This window comes from Danio aesculapii, chromosome 5 (genome assembly GCF_903798145.1).
Source record: "Danio aesculapii chromosome 5, fDanAes4.1, whole genome shotgun sequence".
Taxonomy (NCBI): Eukaryota; Metazoa; Chordata; class Actinopteri; order Cypriniformes; family Danionidae; genus Danio; species Danio aesculapii.
In genome coordinates this window covers 65,760,327-65,778,999 of record NC_079439.1, presented here as the reverse complement: position 1 = coordinate 65,778,999, position 18,673 = coordinate 65,760,327, and the positions used below count along the sequence as shown (strand labels likewise).

Below are 18,673 nucleotides of genomic sequence, written 5' to 3'. Positions count from 1 at the left end.
CGCTAACGTGACAAACTGGTTGCAGCCGCAATGCCGTCCATACGGAGGTAAGCGGTCGGTCAGCTGGTAAGCACAAAAAGGAACGGCGTCACACCGCCCTGTAGCGTTCGTTTAAAAAAATGAAATGCGACCATACGTACCTCAGCCTACATAATTCGCTGTCTCCAGAAAAGTCTGCGGAGGTACAGTACGTTTTTACAATGAGCCTGTGTTGGATAAAAGCTGCCTACATGTAAAAACAATACATATAATAAAAAAATAAAATAAAATAACCGGCCCACATTTAAAAAATTGTCTGGCCCTTCTGGCATTTGCCAGAATTGCCAGATGGCCAATCCACCCCTGCGTAACGCCATCTGGCAACATTTAGCTACTTTTCGGGCAGACTTTAGCTACTTCTCGTTGGAAATAGTTGACGACGCTACTTCGGTGTCATCATATTAGGGGTGTTACTCTCAGAAACTGTGCCTGTTTGACAGTCAAGCAAACAATTACACCAGTTCATATAAAAAAATATATAAACAAATAAAATAAACAATACCACATGGTGCACGCTGTCAGAGATTGACCCAAACGAGTCCCAGCTTCACTCCATATTTCTATTAACGTCTGAAAAAACGCTTTGTATGATGCTTTATTAAATATGTATTCCCTGACATCTGAAGCTTGTGTACATGACAGTTGGGTTTGTGGAACTCAACTACAGGAGTTTTTACAAGCAGAACTAAGTACCTCGAACAAACATTTTAGTTTTTTTGTGTACTTTTTACATGTTTAAAAAAATAGTACTGAGTATTTCAAACATGGACTTTTACAGACATTCTGGTATTTATTTTAGTTATTTTTGGCCTTTATTAGATAGGACAGTATTTAGACAGGAAGCGAAGTTGGAGAGAGAGAGAGGGGTAGGGAAATGTCCTCGAACCGGGATTCGAACTCGGGATGCCCTGATGTGCTACTGCACCATATGTCGATGCGCTAACCACTAGGCTATTGCGCTGACCGGCTCAATAATTTTCTTAACAATAAACAAGTTTATTAATTTATATTCGTATGAAGATACACAAGGGCGAAGCAGTGGCGCAGTAGGTATTGCTGTCGCCTCACAGCAAGAAGGTTGCTGGGTTGCTGGTTCGAGCCTCGGCTCAGTTGGCGTTTCTGTGTGTTTGTTCTCCCTGCGTTCGTGTGGGTTTCCTCCGGGTGCTCCGGTTTTCCCCCACAGTCCAAAGACATGCAGTACAGGTGAATTGGGTAGGCTAAATTGTCTGTAGTGTATGTGAATGTGTGTTTGTGTTTCCCAGTGATGGGTTGCGGCTGGAAGGGCATCCGCTGCAACCCCGGATTAATAAAGGACTAAGCCGAAAAGAAAATGAATGAATGAATGAATGAAGATACACAAATGAAATCGTATCAAATGAAAAATAAATCTTTGCAATCTTATCTAAAATAAAATTCCTGTACGGTTTAAACATCGCTAAATAACATTGAAATGTTGTAATATTATTTATTGTTAAATCATTATATCGTTGCTGTTTTATCCAATTTTATGTTGTTTTTATTTTATTTTTAGATAATATTACAAAGATTTAATGTTCATTTAATAGGGAGCCTTTAATTGTCATTTATAAGGGATTTATAAACCATTATTAGTCCTCACTTTAGATTAGGTCAGAGAACTGGATGGAGTTGAGATAATAAATCATTTATTAACATACAAATGAACAAATAATATATGCCTGAATAATAAGATATATGCGCATGTTAATTTTAATAGTTTATTAATCATTTACTTACGCATTCTAAATGATCTTAAAACAAACACCAAATACTCTTAAATATCTGGTTTGTAAATAATGCAATAATTAAAAAATAAATCATAAATAAAGTATGAAAACACAATCAATAAGCAAATACATGTGCGTTTATGTCAAGATTACAGCATGTGTAGCTGTATTTCTAAACGGCTTACTAACGTCTATTAATGTAGTGTTAATGCTTAACAAATAATGACTTAACTATTTGCTAATGCTTAATAAATGAGTCATACGCTGTAGTTATTATTAAGCGTTAGCGACTTTCTTTGTAATGAAACATCATCTGCAAATGTAATAATGGACACAATAACAAACAAACAAAAAACACTTTCAGTGACGTTTATTGACACACTAACAAAACGGAGCGATTATTTACTCCGTATGGCTTGGTACATTTTGTGGCATTAATTAAACTCCTATTTTACATCATTTGATTCGCAAAACAATCAAACAAAAAGAATCAATAGAGAGTTTACAGAATACAGATCAAGTCATCCGCCATATCAAATGGTTACAAACATGTCAACACTGGAAACAGTGACTTCATTAAATAAAAAAATAACACTGACATTAAAAAAACGAAGAGCTTCAATTGTAGAAAGTTGAACGGCACTTACCTGAGTAACAAATTCGGAAATACTCTTAGCTTAAGTTTTCAATGTGTATTTATGGAAAAAACAACAACAACGAAATGCTTCCTTCAGAAATCTGACAATCCTTGAGGTAATATGGGTAAACATGCAACAAGCTATGTTCAATTACCTATCAACCGTACATTTGTTAGCATCAATGGCCATTACTACTGTATATAACATGTTATGAGATTCCACTACAAGCAAATAACTGACTTAAAATACCAACCTGCATCACACACTCGATTAAAATTCGGCCAATGTCTTGCATATATCGCACACACACTTCACTAAATACTTCTGATTGTCTTAACAGAAAACACACCCACACAGTATGTAGTATAGTAGTATAAATGGAAGAGGAGAGAACATGTAGTGCAAAGTTCATTGTGAATGTTTACATGTCTGTCAAGTGGATACAATGCATTGCAAAGGAAAACTGTTAATTGGAAAGGATTAATACTTCATTCTCAAGGCATGCTAAGTAGAGCAGACTGGTGAAAACAAGGTGCTGGATTTGTAAGGTATAAATGTAACGAAGGCTTTTTTCTAACTTTAAAACAAATGTAAAGTAATACTGATATGCATATTCATACTAAGGAGATAGACCACATGACAATTCGGAGTTTCTATGTATTTACTGGGCACGTGTTTGAGTAAAATGATCATATTTGTTTTATTCTATAGCAGTTAGGGCTGGGTGATTTGGCTTAAAATCAAAATTTCGATCAATTGAACATTTTAACTCGATTACGATTAATGAACGATTATTATTATTATTATTATTACTGGCCTCGTAGTTTACCGAAAAGTTGAGTAAATATGCTCACATATTACGAGAGCTTTTTGAATGAAGGGTGCATTACTTGATTTTAAGTAAATTGAAATACTATCTATATGATTATTTATTCAATATCAACGTTGAACAACTGAAATTAAAACACACATTGCCTAAAACCTCCCAAAAATGTCAAAATAAATCAGCTGCGTATATCTGAGAGCGCGCAATAAGTTTTGGAAATCGGCGTGCGAGACAAAGACGCACGCTCATATTACATGAACGTCACTTTTTCTAAAAAAGTTCAAATAAATCTGTGGCGTATATTTAAGAGTGCGCGATACGTTTTTTAGCAGTTTGGGCTGGGCGATTTGGCCTAAAATCAAAATCTGATTAATTGAACATTTTAACAAGACTACGATTAATGAACGATTATTATTATTATTTGTTATTATTAATATTATTACTTGCCTCGTAGTTTACAGAAAAAGTTGAGTAAATATGCTCGCATATTACGAGAGCTTTTTGAATGAAGGGTGCATTACTTGATTTTAACTAAATTGAAATACTATCTACTATCTATGATTGTTTATTGAATATCAACGTTGAACAACTGAAATGAAAACACACATTGCCTAAAACCTCCAAAAAAAGTCAAAATAAATCAGGGGTGTATATCTGAGAGCGCGCAATAAGTTTTGGAAATCGGCATGCGAGACAAAGAGATTCACACGCTCATATTACATGAATGTCACTTCTTCTAAAAAAGTTCAAATAAATCTGTGGCGTATATTTGAGAGTGCGCGATACGTTTTTAAGCAGTGGCGATTTGACCTAAAATCAAAATCCGATTAATTGAACATTTTAACTCGACTACGATTAATGAGCGATTATTATTATTATTATTTGTTATTATTAATATTATTACTGGCCTCGTAGTTTACCGAAAAGTTTAGTACATATGCTCACATATTACGAGAGCTTTTTGAATGAAGGGTGCATTACTTGATTTTAACTAAATTGAAATACTATCTACTATCTATGATTGTTTATTGAATATCAACGTTGAACAACTGAAATTAAAACACACATTGCCTAAAACCTCCAAAAAATGTCAAAACAAATCAGCGCCGTATATCTGAGAGCGCGCAATAAGTTTTGGAAATCGGCGTGCGAGACAAAGAGATTCGGCATGCGAGACAAAGAGATTCGCACGCTCATATTACATGAAGGTCACTTCTTCTAAAAAAGTTCAAATAAATCTGTGGCGTATATTTGAGTGCGCAATACGTTTTTAAGCAGTTAGGGCCTAAAATCAAACTCTCGATTAATTGAACATTTTAACACGACTACGATTAATGAGCGATCATTATTACTGGCCTCATAGTTTAACGAAAAGTTTAGTAAATATGCTCACATATTACGAGAGCTTTTTGAATGAAGGGTTCATTATTTGATTTTATGTTAACTGAAACACTATCTACTATCTATGATTATTTATTAAACATCGTTGAACAACTGAAATTAAAACACACATTGCCTAGAACCAACTGTCACTTCTAAAAAAAGTGATATTAAATCAGCAGTGTAGATTTGAGAGTGCGCAATAAGTTTTGGAAATCGGCACGCGAAGACAAAGAGATTCGCACACTCGTATTACATGAATGAGCTCTCAACTTGTAATACTGCGCTCACGACATTTGTCATTGAAAAAACGCCATGGAGATCAGACCTGGCTGCAAAGTGCTGAACGTTTCTCAGTTCAGCAGGGTCCCGTGACTCGGTAGGGAAAGTAATTAAAAAAATTGACCTGGAAAAATTAGATCGATTATAGATTGAACATTTCTTCCAAATTTCAAATAAAATGATTGCCATTAAGTGCATTTTTCCACTGGTCAGAATAATAAATTATTACACAAAAAAGGTTTTTAGCCTTTAATTTTTACTCCGATAAATCTTTTTGATCAATTACTTAGATTAAATTGTGTTCCTGACACCACTAAATGCAAAAAATTAGATTTTTAATGATAAACTATGGAAAAAAACGTTAACCAATGTTACAGTTAGCTTTTCTGAATTCATTATTATTGTGCCGTCTAATAATGAATATAATTATTTTGATTTATCCAGAAAAAGATGACCGCTCAGAAAAATAAATATTTTCAATCAGGGTTATTACGCAAAAAATTACGTTTTTAGCCTTTAATTTTCATTTCATTCATTTAATTTAATTTCATTCATTCATTCATTTTCCTTCAGCTTAGTCTCTTATTTATCAGGGGTGGCCACAGCGGAATGAACCGCCAACTATTCCATAATCTTCCAGCCACAACCCAGTACTGAAAAACACCCATACACTATCACATACACACACACAAGCCAATTTTGTTTACCCAATTCACCTATAGCGCATGTCTTTGAACTGGGGGAAATGGGAGCACCCGGAAAAACCCACGCCAACACAGCAAGAACATGCAAACTCCACACTGAAATGCCAACTGGCCCAGCTGGGACTCAAACCAGGGACTGCTGTAAGGCGACAGTGCTAACCACTGAGCCACCTTAATTTTCACTCCGAGAAATTTTTTTTAACTAATTACTAAGGTTAAATTGTGTTCCTGACACCACTCAAATGTAAAAATTTATTTATTTTTGATAAGCTATGGACAAAACCAGACAATTCTGATGTTACAGTCACGGCTAACTTTTCTGAATTCATTAGTATTGTGTTGTCTAATAATGAATATAAACATCTCTGAAAACATGGCGATTTTTGTTACTATGATCAACTCTCATTTTATGCAAAGATGCTTTAAATGACAACATTTACATTTTAAATGTAGACAAATTGTCATTATTAGGCTGTGGAACAAACCATTATCATGTTTTACTCAAACACATAACTATAATCTTCAAATAAAAACAGTTAAGAGACCACTTTGTTTCTCTTTTCCATAGCTGTAGATTGTTGTGTACATTTAAAAAATGTTTTGCAGCATTTAAAGGTCCCATGAAATTAAAATAAAGTTTTCCAAATGTTAGTACCAGTATTGTTAGCTTTTAAGATATCTATAAGCTAGTGTGCTTCAAAACGGTGACACAATTTCTTCTTTAGAAGACATAAAACTGATAAAAACATGTAAATCTTTTAGTTTGCCACTTCTGCCAAAATGGATCAACGTTTTTATCCATGTCGCCTTATACTTCAGTTTCTCATCAAATCATAGCCAATCAAATGCTCTCTAGTATCTAACAGGCCCCGCCCCTTCAAGACACTTCTCATTTGCTTTTCATTTGATGCGCTTGAGCTCAACCACTCTCACTGGCAGAGTGGAGACAAAACGAAACGCTATTGGCTGTTTTAAAAAGGGGGAGGGGCTACACTATGTCCCACCCTCTCTTCGTGTTCTGGTTGAGATTCTGTCAAACATCGAATAAAAAAACATATTTCGAAGCACTTCACAGGACCTTTAATAAATACAGCAAAACTGCACACATTAGAAATAATTTAAGCAACCAATAATGCTTAATAACACTCATTAATGTTTGTAGGTGACTTTTAAATGATGAATCTTTGAATTATGCATGTTTATAAACCCTTGAAATGTAGATAATACTACAATTCACGCAATTTATGTAATTTAAAACACAATATTGTGTTGTACAATGTACATGGTATGTATAGATAAAACAAAAAAAAGTGTCTTTATAATATATTAATTATTCGTTCACATATCAGAGATGCAAAAATAAAAGTACATCAGTCGTGAATAACACAGGTGAATAGATTGATGAATAGGTAACAGTAGAGTGATTTCACACGAACACAGTAACACACAATAACGCTGGTATAAAATGTTGTAAAAATGTTTAGAATATAATACTTAATAGTGTTTGTGTATTATTAAGGCAAAAACGAACAGCACCTTAACTGTGATCTAATATTTGGTCTGCTCACCCCTTACTGTCCATCAACAGAAACACTGTGTTATAATAAAACACAGAATAATATCAAAGACTATAGAAAACACAAGACACGTCACTCGTATGGTTTTGAATGGGGAAAAGTGTACCGGTCAATATGCTGAAGGAAGCCCCGCCTTTTAGTACAGGAGCCAATCAGCAATCAATATAGACTGACGATTCTTTTACGAGTTGCTGCAGATTCGAACGTTTAGAAATGAAACTAAATAGACAGATGCTGTTTAATTTCATTGTTGATTCTTAATATGAAATTTTATCACAAGCAATTTTGGAGAATTAGATGTTTCCCCATTCAAACAGAACACCCGAGAGGTGTTTCAAAGATGGCCACCGAGTGAAATGACTTGCCTTAAAGGGACTTTGATAATACTCACTTTTCTTCAGGAAGCATTCTAATGAAATGTGACAAACTGGTATCGTCTTTCTATTGCTCATTGAATTCCTCACAAGGGCAAGTGCTCTGGTTGAGTGGTCTGCTTCAGGAAGCCTCTTTGTCAGTCCTCCAAAGCTGCTCCTTGACCTCTGGAGGTAAAGTGTTGAAGATGCTGTCCTCCACAATGAGTCCGCTCCTCTTTAGCAGTCGGCACTCGCCCAGTTCCACAGGAAGGCACTCCAGCCGGTTGCCCCTGAGCTCCAGCTGTGTCAGGCTGGTGAGCTCCCCGAAACGAGAGGGCAGAGACTGCAGACAGTTGTTTCCCAGGTTCAGCGTGCGCAGCTTCTTACACTGAAACAGCTCTGGGGGGAGAGACTCAATCTGTAGGGGGGAAATTGAAGCAGAGGACACAAATCAGAAAATAAAAAGTGTAATCCAAAACTCAAAACATACAATTCTGAGTGTGCCTCAAAAATATGCTATGTATGAACTTACTCTGTTGGCAGTTACAGCAAGGTATTGCAGGTTTTGCAGAGTTCCTATTTCTGACGGGATGTCAGTCAGATTATTATGGCTCAGATCAAGAAACCTCATCTTCCGGCAGAAGAACAGCTGATGTGGCATCTTCTCGATCTTGTTGCGGTTCAAATAGAGGCGCTCCAAGTTGATCAATGTACCTATTTGGATAGGTATGTATGCAATCTGGTTATACCACAACTTCAGACAAACAAGTCGATGGAGATGCTGAAAACTAATGATCTCCTCAATGGTTTTCAGGTTGTTGTCCTTCAGATCAATCTCCTGTAAATTGTGCAAGCTGAAGATTGAATGCGGTATTCGCTCGAGATCGCAGCGCACAAGCTCCAGCTCTGATAGGTTCACCATCTTCTTCAAGCTGTTGAGCACCATTAGTTTGGTGCCTTCATTGTTGATGGACAATTTCTGAAGATGCATGCCAACATCTGTGACGACCTGAGGCAGCTTTGTAAGGTTACTTTTGAGTCTCAAAACCTTGAGCCGCTTCAGCTCTCGTAGACCATCAATGACGATGTAGCGATTGTTATCAGCACTTAGATTCCCAGTGAGATGCAACTCACTTAAATTCTTCAAGCTGTAGATCCATAAAGGGATCTCCTTTATGTCGGTAAACTTGATGTGCAGCGATTTCAGGTTCTCTCTGAGAAACGCCAAAGCTGGAGCCTCTATTTTGGCTGGTGTGTGGTACAGCCACATCTCTCTGAGGTTTGTAAGCTGGGCGATAATTGGTGGAATGGTAATGTCAGGGATGAGCTCAAGTTTCAGAACTTCCAACTCCACCAAATCGAAAACTGTGTCTGGAATCCCACTCAGCATGAACAAATGGAGTTCCAGCTTCTCTTGGGAGTTTTTGGTGATCCTCTGCCGAAGTTTTTCCAAAGTCCATTCATTGTTAAGATTCAGCTGGCGAAGTTTGTTCTCACTCACCTCTGAGAGGAACACGGCAAACCGTTTGGAATAAAGTGGATCATATTGGTCAATCATGTGCAGCATGAAGGCAAAGTCGTTCTTCACATCTGGGATGTCACTATAGCTGCTTTCTTCTCGAATCGACTCGAACGAGTACTTCTTGAGGGAGCGCCGGAGCATCCAGCTGAGGGTGTACACGCAGATCATGCCATACACAATCACTAGGCTGATGTAAAAGCAGGCTAGGATCTTGAAGAGAGTGGCCAAGGGATGGGCGCAGTTGTACATGCGATAACCGGTAAGACTTTCGATGTCCACATTGCAGTCTACGTTGAACTGAATATTATGGACATAGTAGCCAGTATAGCAGATAATGAGGATAAACTTGACAACTTTGATGATGGTCTGTCGGATGTAGAGTCGGTAGACAATATCGCCTTCCTCAACGTGAATTCGAAATTTCTTCACTTTCTCGAATAACGCTTTTGCTTGTTCGCCTTCCTTTTTGTCTAGGACTCCAGTTTCAGAGTGGTCCACGATTCCTTGTTCAATACGAGATCTTGTTGTGGACAGCATGGGAACGCTGGCCTCGACGTCTTCGCTAACGTACGAAGCCTTCTTATCAAAGCTACCGTTCATTTTCACCAGACATTTAGGGTCGCTTTCCTCTACTACAGTTTCAGAGAGAGCTCTTGTGGTCCACGGCGAGTCAAAACACTTGAGTAGGATAGACACGAAATGCTCCAGTTTAGAGCTCGTCCAAGGGAACTTGAACCAGAAGTTACTGCAAGCCAGAAAGATGAGTGTATGCAGCAACACCAGATAGGGGAAATACTTAGCAAACCAGTGAAGCTTGTTTTCATAGCACACAGCGTCGACATAGTTGTACTGATGGCGATCGAGGTCATACTGGATTCCTTGAGGCTCAAGAGCCAATGGCACGGAAAAGGTTGCATTGAAATACTTCCTACAGGTCTTGTTAACTACCCATTTGCAAGGTAGACAGATCATCTTGTCCTGCGTGACCTGAAGAGTTCCCCCGAACACTGCGATCATCAGCATTATGACGGATAAATAGTCGGTGAACACGTCCCACCATGGCTTTAGGATGCGATATGTAGGTTGTGTGTCCACAAAGTAGCGTAGCTCAGTTATGGGGATCATGATTTACCTGAAATGAGAATATTTGCATGGTCATAAAGCAATATATTTTTTCAGGGCACAAGCAGTGATGTAAAATGGTCCAACTAGGGCTTGGCTATATGACAAGTATCTCATATCCTGGTAATTATATACATCACAATACATTTAATTAGTTATTATTGAGCTCAGGGAAATTACTATTTCTTTTTGACATTTTAAAGTACAGTTAAAGGCTGCATTATTTGCCCTCCTGTCAAATTAATGGAGAGATTTCTTTTCAACACATTTTTCAACAATATTTTCAGTAACTAATTTCTACGATATAGCATAATATCAAATAAACTTTTTATTTTGTCATTACAATATATACTGTCATATTGCACAGCCCTAGGACCAACTGTTGCAAACTCTACCTCTTAATCATCTCCAAACATAAACAACTAAAGCATATTTTACCCAAGTTGAGGACGTCTGTCTTCTCTCGCTACGGCTGCTACACAAGAAGACTCCGCCAAAAGTGCGCTCTGGCTTTCTTGTCATCTATTATTAGCCATTTCCGATAATAACACTGAAGAATTGTCTCCTCTGGCTATGGAGAGTCCGTGACCCCTGGGTTCAAATCCTGTTTGTCTAAAGGCAGGGCAGTGTCTGAAGCAGCGTCTCCTCCACTGGATCTTACCTAGTGCTCCACATGTCCAGTCAGGAACTGGCACTCATCACAGTCCTTTTTGTCAGGATGGGACACAGATATCCTGTCGTGATAAAATGACAAACAATACAATGTCCAATATGCGTACTCTGCATTTTCTTACACTCAAAGACAATTCAAAGTAGCTTCATTTCTACGGGAAGTACAATTCCTTCTTGTTGTCCCAACACAAATCTGTTAAGTTAGCTTAATTGTTTTTAAAAATTTAAATGGATTGAAGATAAAACAATTAAGCTGACTCCCCCTCCCAAAAACACTTAAGAAATGTGTTGTTTTAACTCATTTTAAAATCTATCTATCTATCCATCCATCCATCCATCCATCCATCCATCCATCCATCCATCCATCTATCTATCTATCTCAATTGAGATATGAATAGAAATCCACAAGATGACTTATTTGGAAAGAATTCATAATTTTACAATGGTTGCGATTAGTAATTTATTTATTTAAAGATATTAAAATCAACAGGTAAAAATATATTTTTCAGATCTAATTAATTCTAATTGACATTTAAAAATGTGCACATATTTAGTCACTAAAACAAGATGAATGAGTGTAAACCTCAGCTGATATTCTGACTCTGATTGGCTGTTGTCATTTTCATCTCGTTTCTCGATTCCTGCCATTAGTATTTAATTTCACCTCCTATTTAACAATTGAAAGCCACAATTAAAGCCACAATTAAAGACACAATAAAGTCAGAATTAAAGTCAGAATTGAAGTCACAATGGAAGTCAGAATGGAAGCCACAATTGAAGCCAGAGTTGAAGTCAGAGTTGAAGTCAGAGTTGAAGTCAGAGTTGAAGTCAGAGTTGAAGTCAGAATTGAAGTCAGAATTGAAGTCAGAGTTGAAGTCAGAGTTGAAGTCAGAGTTGAAGTCAGAATTTAAGTCAGAATTTAAGTCACAAATGAATGTGATTTCAGACCAAATATTCAAAGTACCATGGTAAACAATATAGGGACAGTGTCACAAGTTGACACTGAATGAATATGCAAATATAAAAGCAACTTTACCTCAATATTAAGTAGTGCTCAGCATAAATGAGTACACCCTATTTTGAAAATGAATACTTTTATCCATTTCTCAGTGAATGTGGGCAATGTATTTAGGTGCATATAAGCAAGACAGTTTTATTAAACATATATATTTATTAAAATAATATTTTAGGCACCAAACATTTTTAGAAATTGAAAGATAATACAATTAAATTCAAGCAAAATATTGCAAAAAATAAACCCGCTTTTTCCCGCTTCTCTTTATTTTTCCTCTTTTAAAAAGTTGTATTTAATATTTTTATATAACACATAAATTTGGGTGTACTAGTACTAGACTGTAATCATAAATTGTTAGATAATCTCCAGATTTGGCTTCAGTACTGACTAATCTAATGTATATGCACAAAAATAATATTGTATAGCTATTAAAAATGTGAATTTAAAAGATAGATTTGTGAGGGATGTACCTATATACGCTGAGCACTATATACAAAATAACGCAATTTAGACCAAAAAAAGTCTGCTAGAATCTATAAATTCCAGGGTGTCCGATTATAAAAGACACAAAATTAATGACTAGATGAGTACTTCCTAATAGCTCCAGTATGACAAGATTAACATAAAGATGGTCTTACATGTTTAAGAACATGATGACAGATGTTGACTGACCACTATGGGACGTTATAACAGACAAGTGGTTTTTATAAAATGCAAAACTGTTAGTCCTGACAGGCTAATAACAAAGGGCTGAAAAATAAAAGTATAATAGACAATACATTTCCAACAACATTATAAGACTATAAAGATGTTGACCGACTACTAAGGGACAGACAACTGGATTAAACCAGTTCATTTCTGAATCCTCTCAGCTAGATATGGCGAGTATCTCAAATATTGTTGACATTAAAATAATAAAGAAACATAACTTACAGGCCACGTATTAACTGGTTTAAGCGTTTATACTTAAACATGAAGCCATGTGTTATTATTAGTTTGCAGCTTGTCTTTGTATAGAAGGGCACAGTGCCTTTTGTTTTTTTAAACTCGTCGAGGGAAACTGTTCGGCAATTTTGACAGGATCGTGAACTCACCCAGATTTGGCCTTCCTCCTCTGCTCCATCTCCCTGATGCCGGACCGATGAGCTCGGTTAGCCCAAAAGCAAAGTGCCCGATCACAGACAAATAGCGCAAATAGCAATCTCAGCTGCGGGGATCAAATGTGTTTTTCATAATCAATTCATTACACTAGAGGGCAGTGCGAACTGAGTTTTGGATTTCGTCTACAGCTTCGCCTTAAACAGCATTATCGCCGCTCATCGGTCTGGAGCGGAAATAACAACCCAACTGTTGTATTTTAGTAATGGGGTATAAATGCACAGCTAGTGTTTTTCAGCTAATGATAAACATCTGGTGAAAGCTTAATGTGACTAGTTTCAATCTCATAAGGTTCCTTTTACAGCATCAATGTTGTATTGTCATTACAATACCTTCAGTTAAATATACTTAAGCATTTATTTGGTTGTTTAAATGAGAAGAACGACAGTGTAACCGCTAGCGGTGCCAGGATTAGCAGGTGACTGCAGAAACTCAATTGAAAATACTGGGGTAAAATAGGCTGTCATATTTTAAAGACATAGTGGAGTAAAGTTGAATTTAATGCAGTGATTCTTGTAAGGTCTGAGATATCGTATATCTATCAGGCAGTGAAGATCACTGCTTTTTAAAGAAATCAGACCTCAAGCGCTGAGGCTGGCTGGATGAAATTAAAAGTCTGTGTGCATATACCCCATTACTGTACCGTTTTTTCAGTGCTTTATCTAGTTTATTATTGTTTTAATGTGTTCACTTCTGAAATAACATTAAGTAATTGCAGTAATTATGCCTAGAGCTCACAAAATGAGTATTCTGTCATCATGTATTCATCCTTAACTTGTTCCAAACCTTTATGAGTTTTGTTTTTTTCTGTTTAACGAAAGAACATATTTGAAGAAAGCCAGAAGCCTGTTGACTTCCATAGTATTTATTTTACTTACTATGGAATTCAATGGTTACAGGTTTTCAGCGTTCTTCAAAATATCTTCTTTTGTGTTCAATAGAAAAATAAACTTGTACTTTGAAACCACTTGAGGGTGGGTACGAATCAGAGGCAAGTATTTCAATATATATCACTTTAAATACATTTACTTCTAAACCTTGATTCTTGAAAAATTTGATATACTGTAGATGGAAATCTGAGACATTTGTACAATCAGCATTTCTTATATCAACCAAATTCCAATTTTTTTCCAGTGTTCCATAATCAGACAATTGCATAGCATCACCTATTAGGAGTAACGCTTTAAATCTTGGTAGAGAGTGTGTAAAACAAAAGACATAATGTTGAACTAATGTCTGCTTATTACTAGTTTTGTTCACAAGTTGTTCACAATATTTTCATTTTATTTTGACATTTGACCCCTATAATTTATATATATATATATATATATATATATATATATATATATATATATATATATATATATATATATATATATATATATATATATATATATATATGAGTGAGTGTCAGTTCTGTGGGCGCAAATGCCTTACTGATGCCAGAGGTCAGAGGAGAATGGCCAGACTGGTTCCAGCTGATAGAAAGGCAACATTAACTCAAATAACCACTTGTTACATGCAGTTCAGAATGCAAGAGCGTCTCTAAATGCACAATACGTAGAACCTTGAGGCGAATGGGCTACAGCAGCAGAAGACCACAACAGGTGGCACTCCTGTCAGCTAAGAACAGGAAACTGAGGCTACGATTCGCACAGGCTCACCAAAATTGGACAATAGAAGATTGGAAAAACGTTGCCTGGTCTGATGAGTCTCGATTTCTGCAGCGACATTCAGATGGTAGGGTCAGAATTTGGTGTCAACAACATAAAAGCATGGATACATCCTGCCTTGTATCAACGGTTCAGGCTGGTGGTGGTGGTGTAATGGTGTGGGGGATATTTTCTTGGCAAACTTTGGGTCCACTAGTACCAATTGAGCATCATGTCAACGCCACAGCCTACCCGAGTATTGTTGCTGACCATGTCCATCCCTTTATGACCACAGTGTACACATCTTCTGATGGCTACCTCCAGCAGGATAACGCGCCATGTCATAAAGCGTGAATCATCTCAGACTGGTTTCTTGAACATGACAATGAGTTCACTGTTCTCAAATGGCCTCCAGAGTCACCAAATCTCAATCCAATAGAGCACCTTTGGGATGTGGTGGAACGGGAGATTCGCATCATGGATGTGCAGCCAACAAATCTGCAGCAACTGTGTGATGCTATCATGTCAATATGGACCAAAATCTCTTGAGGAATATTTCCAGTACCTTGTTGAATCTAAAGGATTGTGGCAGTTCTGAAGGCAAAAGGGGGTCCAACCTGGTACCAGTAAGGTGTACCTAATAAAGTGGCCGGTGAGTGTATCTTAAAATTTTTAAATCACCATCAGAGAGTATAAAACAAAGCAATGACTACCCAAATGATCAACCAAAAAGATTTATGACAGTTCTGAATCTTTCAGCTCATCCTTTTATACAAACAACCATTTTTAATCCTTAGTTAGACTCACTAATCTAAGATGAATGGTTATATACCATCAGCTATGTTTATACTGCATTATTACTTATGACAATAACAGACCAGAAGTGCCATCTACATCTGTGCCTGTTTTTTACAAACTATATTACTCTGGATAAAGATTTTAATTATACTGATCTAGGACCACAGTCTTCTTTCAGACCTCTACTCAAGTGGCCCAGCAATCTGTTCTCAGATCAGCAGTAAGCGCAACATCTCACTAAAACCTCAATCAAAGTAAGTGCCAGACGTCCATGTGTCGCCGTTTACATTTCCCACAGCAGGAGGCTTAAACAAGGCTTGCTTCATCCAGAAAGGCTGCAGGTTATGTCAACAAAGCTCCAAAGTCAGCTCGACTCATCTGCTGAATGAGCTGCTGTAGTGAGCATGCATGCAGAGAGTTTGATTTCAGTGCAGCAGTCGCAATTTAGTGGTTACCATAATGCAAAAACCTTTGTTTAGTAAATTTTGGCTGGATAAATTCAATAATCTACTCATGGTTTGTGTGAGAGCATGAAGATTCCCCTAAGCAAATATCGCAGTGACTTCAGTTTAACAATTAACTCATATTTCTGTTTTTTTTGTTCTCTATTTCCACCTGGGGATACTCATCCCGAGGCCTCTAGAGATTGTGCAACGCCATTGATGTGATCCAAGTCCTGTGAAGAGAAGAAACCAACCATAGAGGACTTCTAGATGTCTCCATAACTCTGGACCAGGCCGTATCCTAAGCAGATGCTGTGGCGGTCATGGAGGAGTGGAGAGCATGAGACTGCTTCCTGAAAGACCCAGTGACAGACGAGTCTCCATATTGATCCCGTGAGTTCGCTTGAACACCTGCCGGTGACCTACTCAGACATGCAGCTTCTCCATGAAGGACATCCAGCGTTCTCCAGCCCCCGGTGAGATGAATCATCTGTTGAATTGCATCCCAAACATCACAAATACTGCAGAAGACCTATTGGAGCCCGCATGAACCCAAGATTCTTATAGAAATCAGTCAAGTTTGGTGAAGGAAAAATCATGGTTTGGGGTTACATTCAGTATGTGGTGTGTGAGAGATCTGCAGAGTGGATGGCAACGTCAACAGCCTGAGGTATCAAGACATTTGTGCTGCCCATTACATTACAAACCACATGAGAGGGCAGATTCTTCAACAGGATAGGGCTCCTTCTCATACTTCAGCCTCCACAACAAAGATCCTGAAAGCAAAGAAGGTCAAGGTATTCCAGGATTGGCCAGCCCAGTCACCAGACATGAGCATTATTGAGCATGTCTGGGGTAAGATGAAGGAGGAGGTATTGAAGATGAATCCAAAGAATCTTGATGAACTCTGGGAGTCCTGCAAGAACACTTTTTTTGCCATTCCAGATGACTTTATTAATAAGTGATTTGAGTCATTGCAGAGATGTATGGATGCAGTCCTTCAATCTCATGGGAGTCAGACACAGTATTCATTCTTTTTCCACTTTATATTCCACTTCCGTGACTTTATATTCTTTACTGTACATTATTTAAGTGACAAGGCTTTTGTCTAAGCAGTCAGACCTTATGGCCCGTTTCCACTGAGTGGTACGGTTCGCTTTGGTTTGGTACGCTTTTAACAAGCCAGAATGAAAACAAAAAACCCGCCATGTTTGAAAAACACAGCGAGAGATTTTAGCGGAATTATAAATACATATAATAACGAGCCATGGTCGATCTGTGCTCAAACAAACCTTGTCGTCATGTTGATGGACAGCCACAAATCCAAGAAGAAGAGCAGATTTACCCTGTGCCCCGTAGTTTTTTACGAGCCAGTCTGAGGCGCGAGCGGTTTCGCTTTCTTGCTAGCGCTCACCGCGCGTCTAACATTATATCTGAAATAACAAACTTCTTGAGCTGATGATAATAACCTGCGCTTGATTATTGATGTGCTTTTGAAACCCGATCCTGTCAGACACTGACAAACGCGAGAGTGAAGCGTGAAGAAACAAAGGAGAAGCCGGGAAAAAAGGAGCACATTAAATACGGGCGAAATGTCTACTTTATGTAGTTCTTCTGGAAAGATATCCAACACAATCTCACGGCAATTCGTAACTTTTTGATTTAGTGGCTAATTCATACGAATTTGTTCGATCTAATTCGTGCAATTTAGTACGATTTGCTCATCCCCCAATGACGGTTGGGTTTAGGGGTGGGGTTAGGTGCCACGCCTCCTTTTTAAAATCGTACAATTTCGGAGACACTGCTCCCTGCAGAGCCACTTGAGCTCCAGCTCGCTCCTCCTCCTATAAGCTGTTTTAATGCGTACACCCACCCCACCCCTAACCCCAACCCCCAGTGACACCACTCCCCTACTGAAAAATCCAGCTTAAACCAGCCTAGGCTGGTTGGCTGGTTTTAGTTGGTTGACCAGCCTGGTTTTAGAGGGGTTTTGGCCATTTCCAGGCTGGTTTCCAGCCATTTCCAGCCTGGTCTTAGCTGGTCAGGCTGGAAAATGACCAGCTAAAACCAGCTTGACCACCTAGCCAGGCTGGGAGCCCAGTCAAAACCAGCTATGTCCATCTTAAACCAGGCTGGTCAAGCTGGTTTTAGCTGGTCATTTTCCAGCGTGACCAGCTAAGACCAGGCTGGAAAAGGCTGGTAACCAGCCTGGAAATGGCCAAAACCCCTCTAAAACCAGGCTGGTCAACCAGCTAAAACCAGCCAACCAGCCTAGGCTGGTTTAAGCTGGATTTTTCAGCAGGGTCGTAGAAGTAGTGCAAAGAAGGAGGAGCTGTAGCTCAAGCTCCCCCTTGCTGGAGCTCAGCTCTGCCCAAGTGGCTCTGCAGTGAGCACCACTTGGGGAATTTCGTCCGACTGAACTCATACGAATTAGCCACTAAACTGACAAATCATAAAATACTTCCGTTTTCTCATGAGATCAGGCTGAGATATCACAGCTTTGAAAACTTACATTTTAATGTGTAACTGCAGATAAACTACATTTACTGTATGCTTGATAGCAGTGGAGTCTCTATACACAACACCTTAATTTACTCTTTTTTATTTTGTAGGTAATAAAATGTGGCGGTTCATTCCGCTGTGGCGACCCCAGATTAATAAAGGGACTAAGCCGAAAAGAAAATGAATGAATAAATGAGGTAATAAAATACACTACTTTGCTTTGAAACAATAACAATTAAGAACTT

The 18,673-nt window shown here is 38.0% G+C and overlaps 1 protein-coding gene across 2 annotated transcripts; it reads right to left on the bottom strand.

Moving 5' to 3' along the window:
• Positions 1 to 2,137: 2,137 nt before the first annotated feature.
• Positions 2,138 to 13,114, bottom strand: lrrc8ab (leucine rich repeat containing 8 VRAC subunit Ab). 2 transcript variants are annotated; one of them, XM_056458714.1, is made up of 4 exons: positions 12,970 to 13,114; positions 10,627 to 10,922; positions 8,077 to 10,198; positions 2,138 to 7,962 (listed from the first exon to the last, which is right to left on the bottom strand). In XM_056458714.1, the coding sequence occupies exons 3-4, from the start codon at positions 10,189 to 10,191 to the stop codon at positions 7,687 to 7,689; spliced, it is 2,391 nt and encodes a 796-aa protein (XP_056314689.1). In that variant the 5' UTR covers positions 10,192 to 10,198; positions 10,627 to 10,922; positions 12,970 to 13,114; the 3' UTR covers positions 2,138 to 7,686. The 2 variants fall into 2 exon arrangements, with proteins under 2 accessions (XP_056314689.1, XP_056314690.1); XM_056458715.1 differs by having other exon boundaries at positions 10,850 to 10,922.
• Positions 13,115 to 18,673: the final 5,559 nt, after the last annotated feature.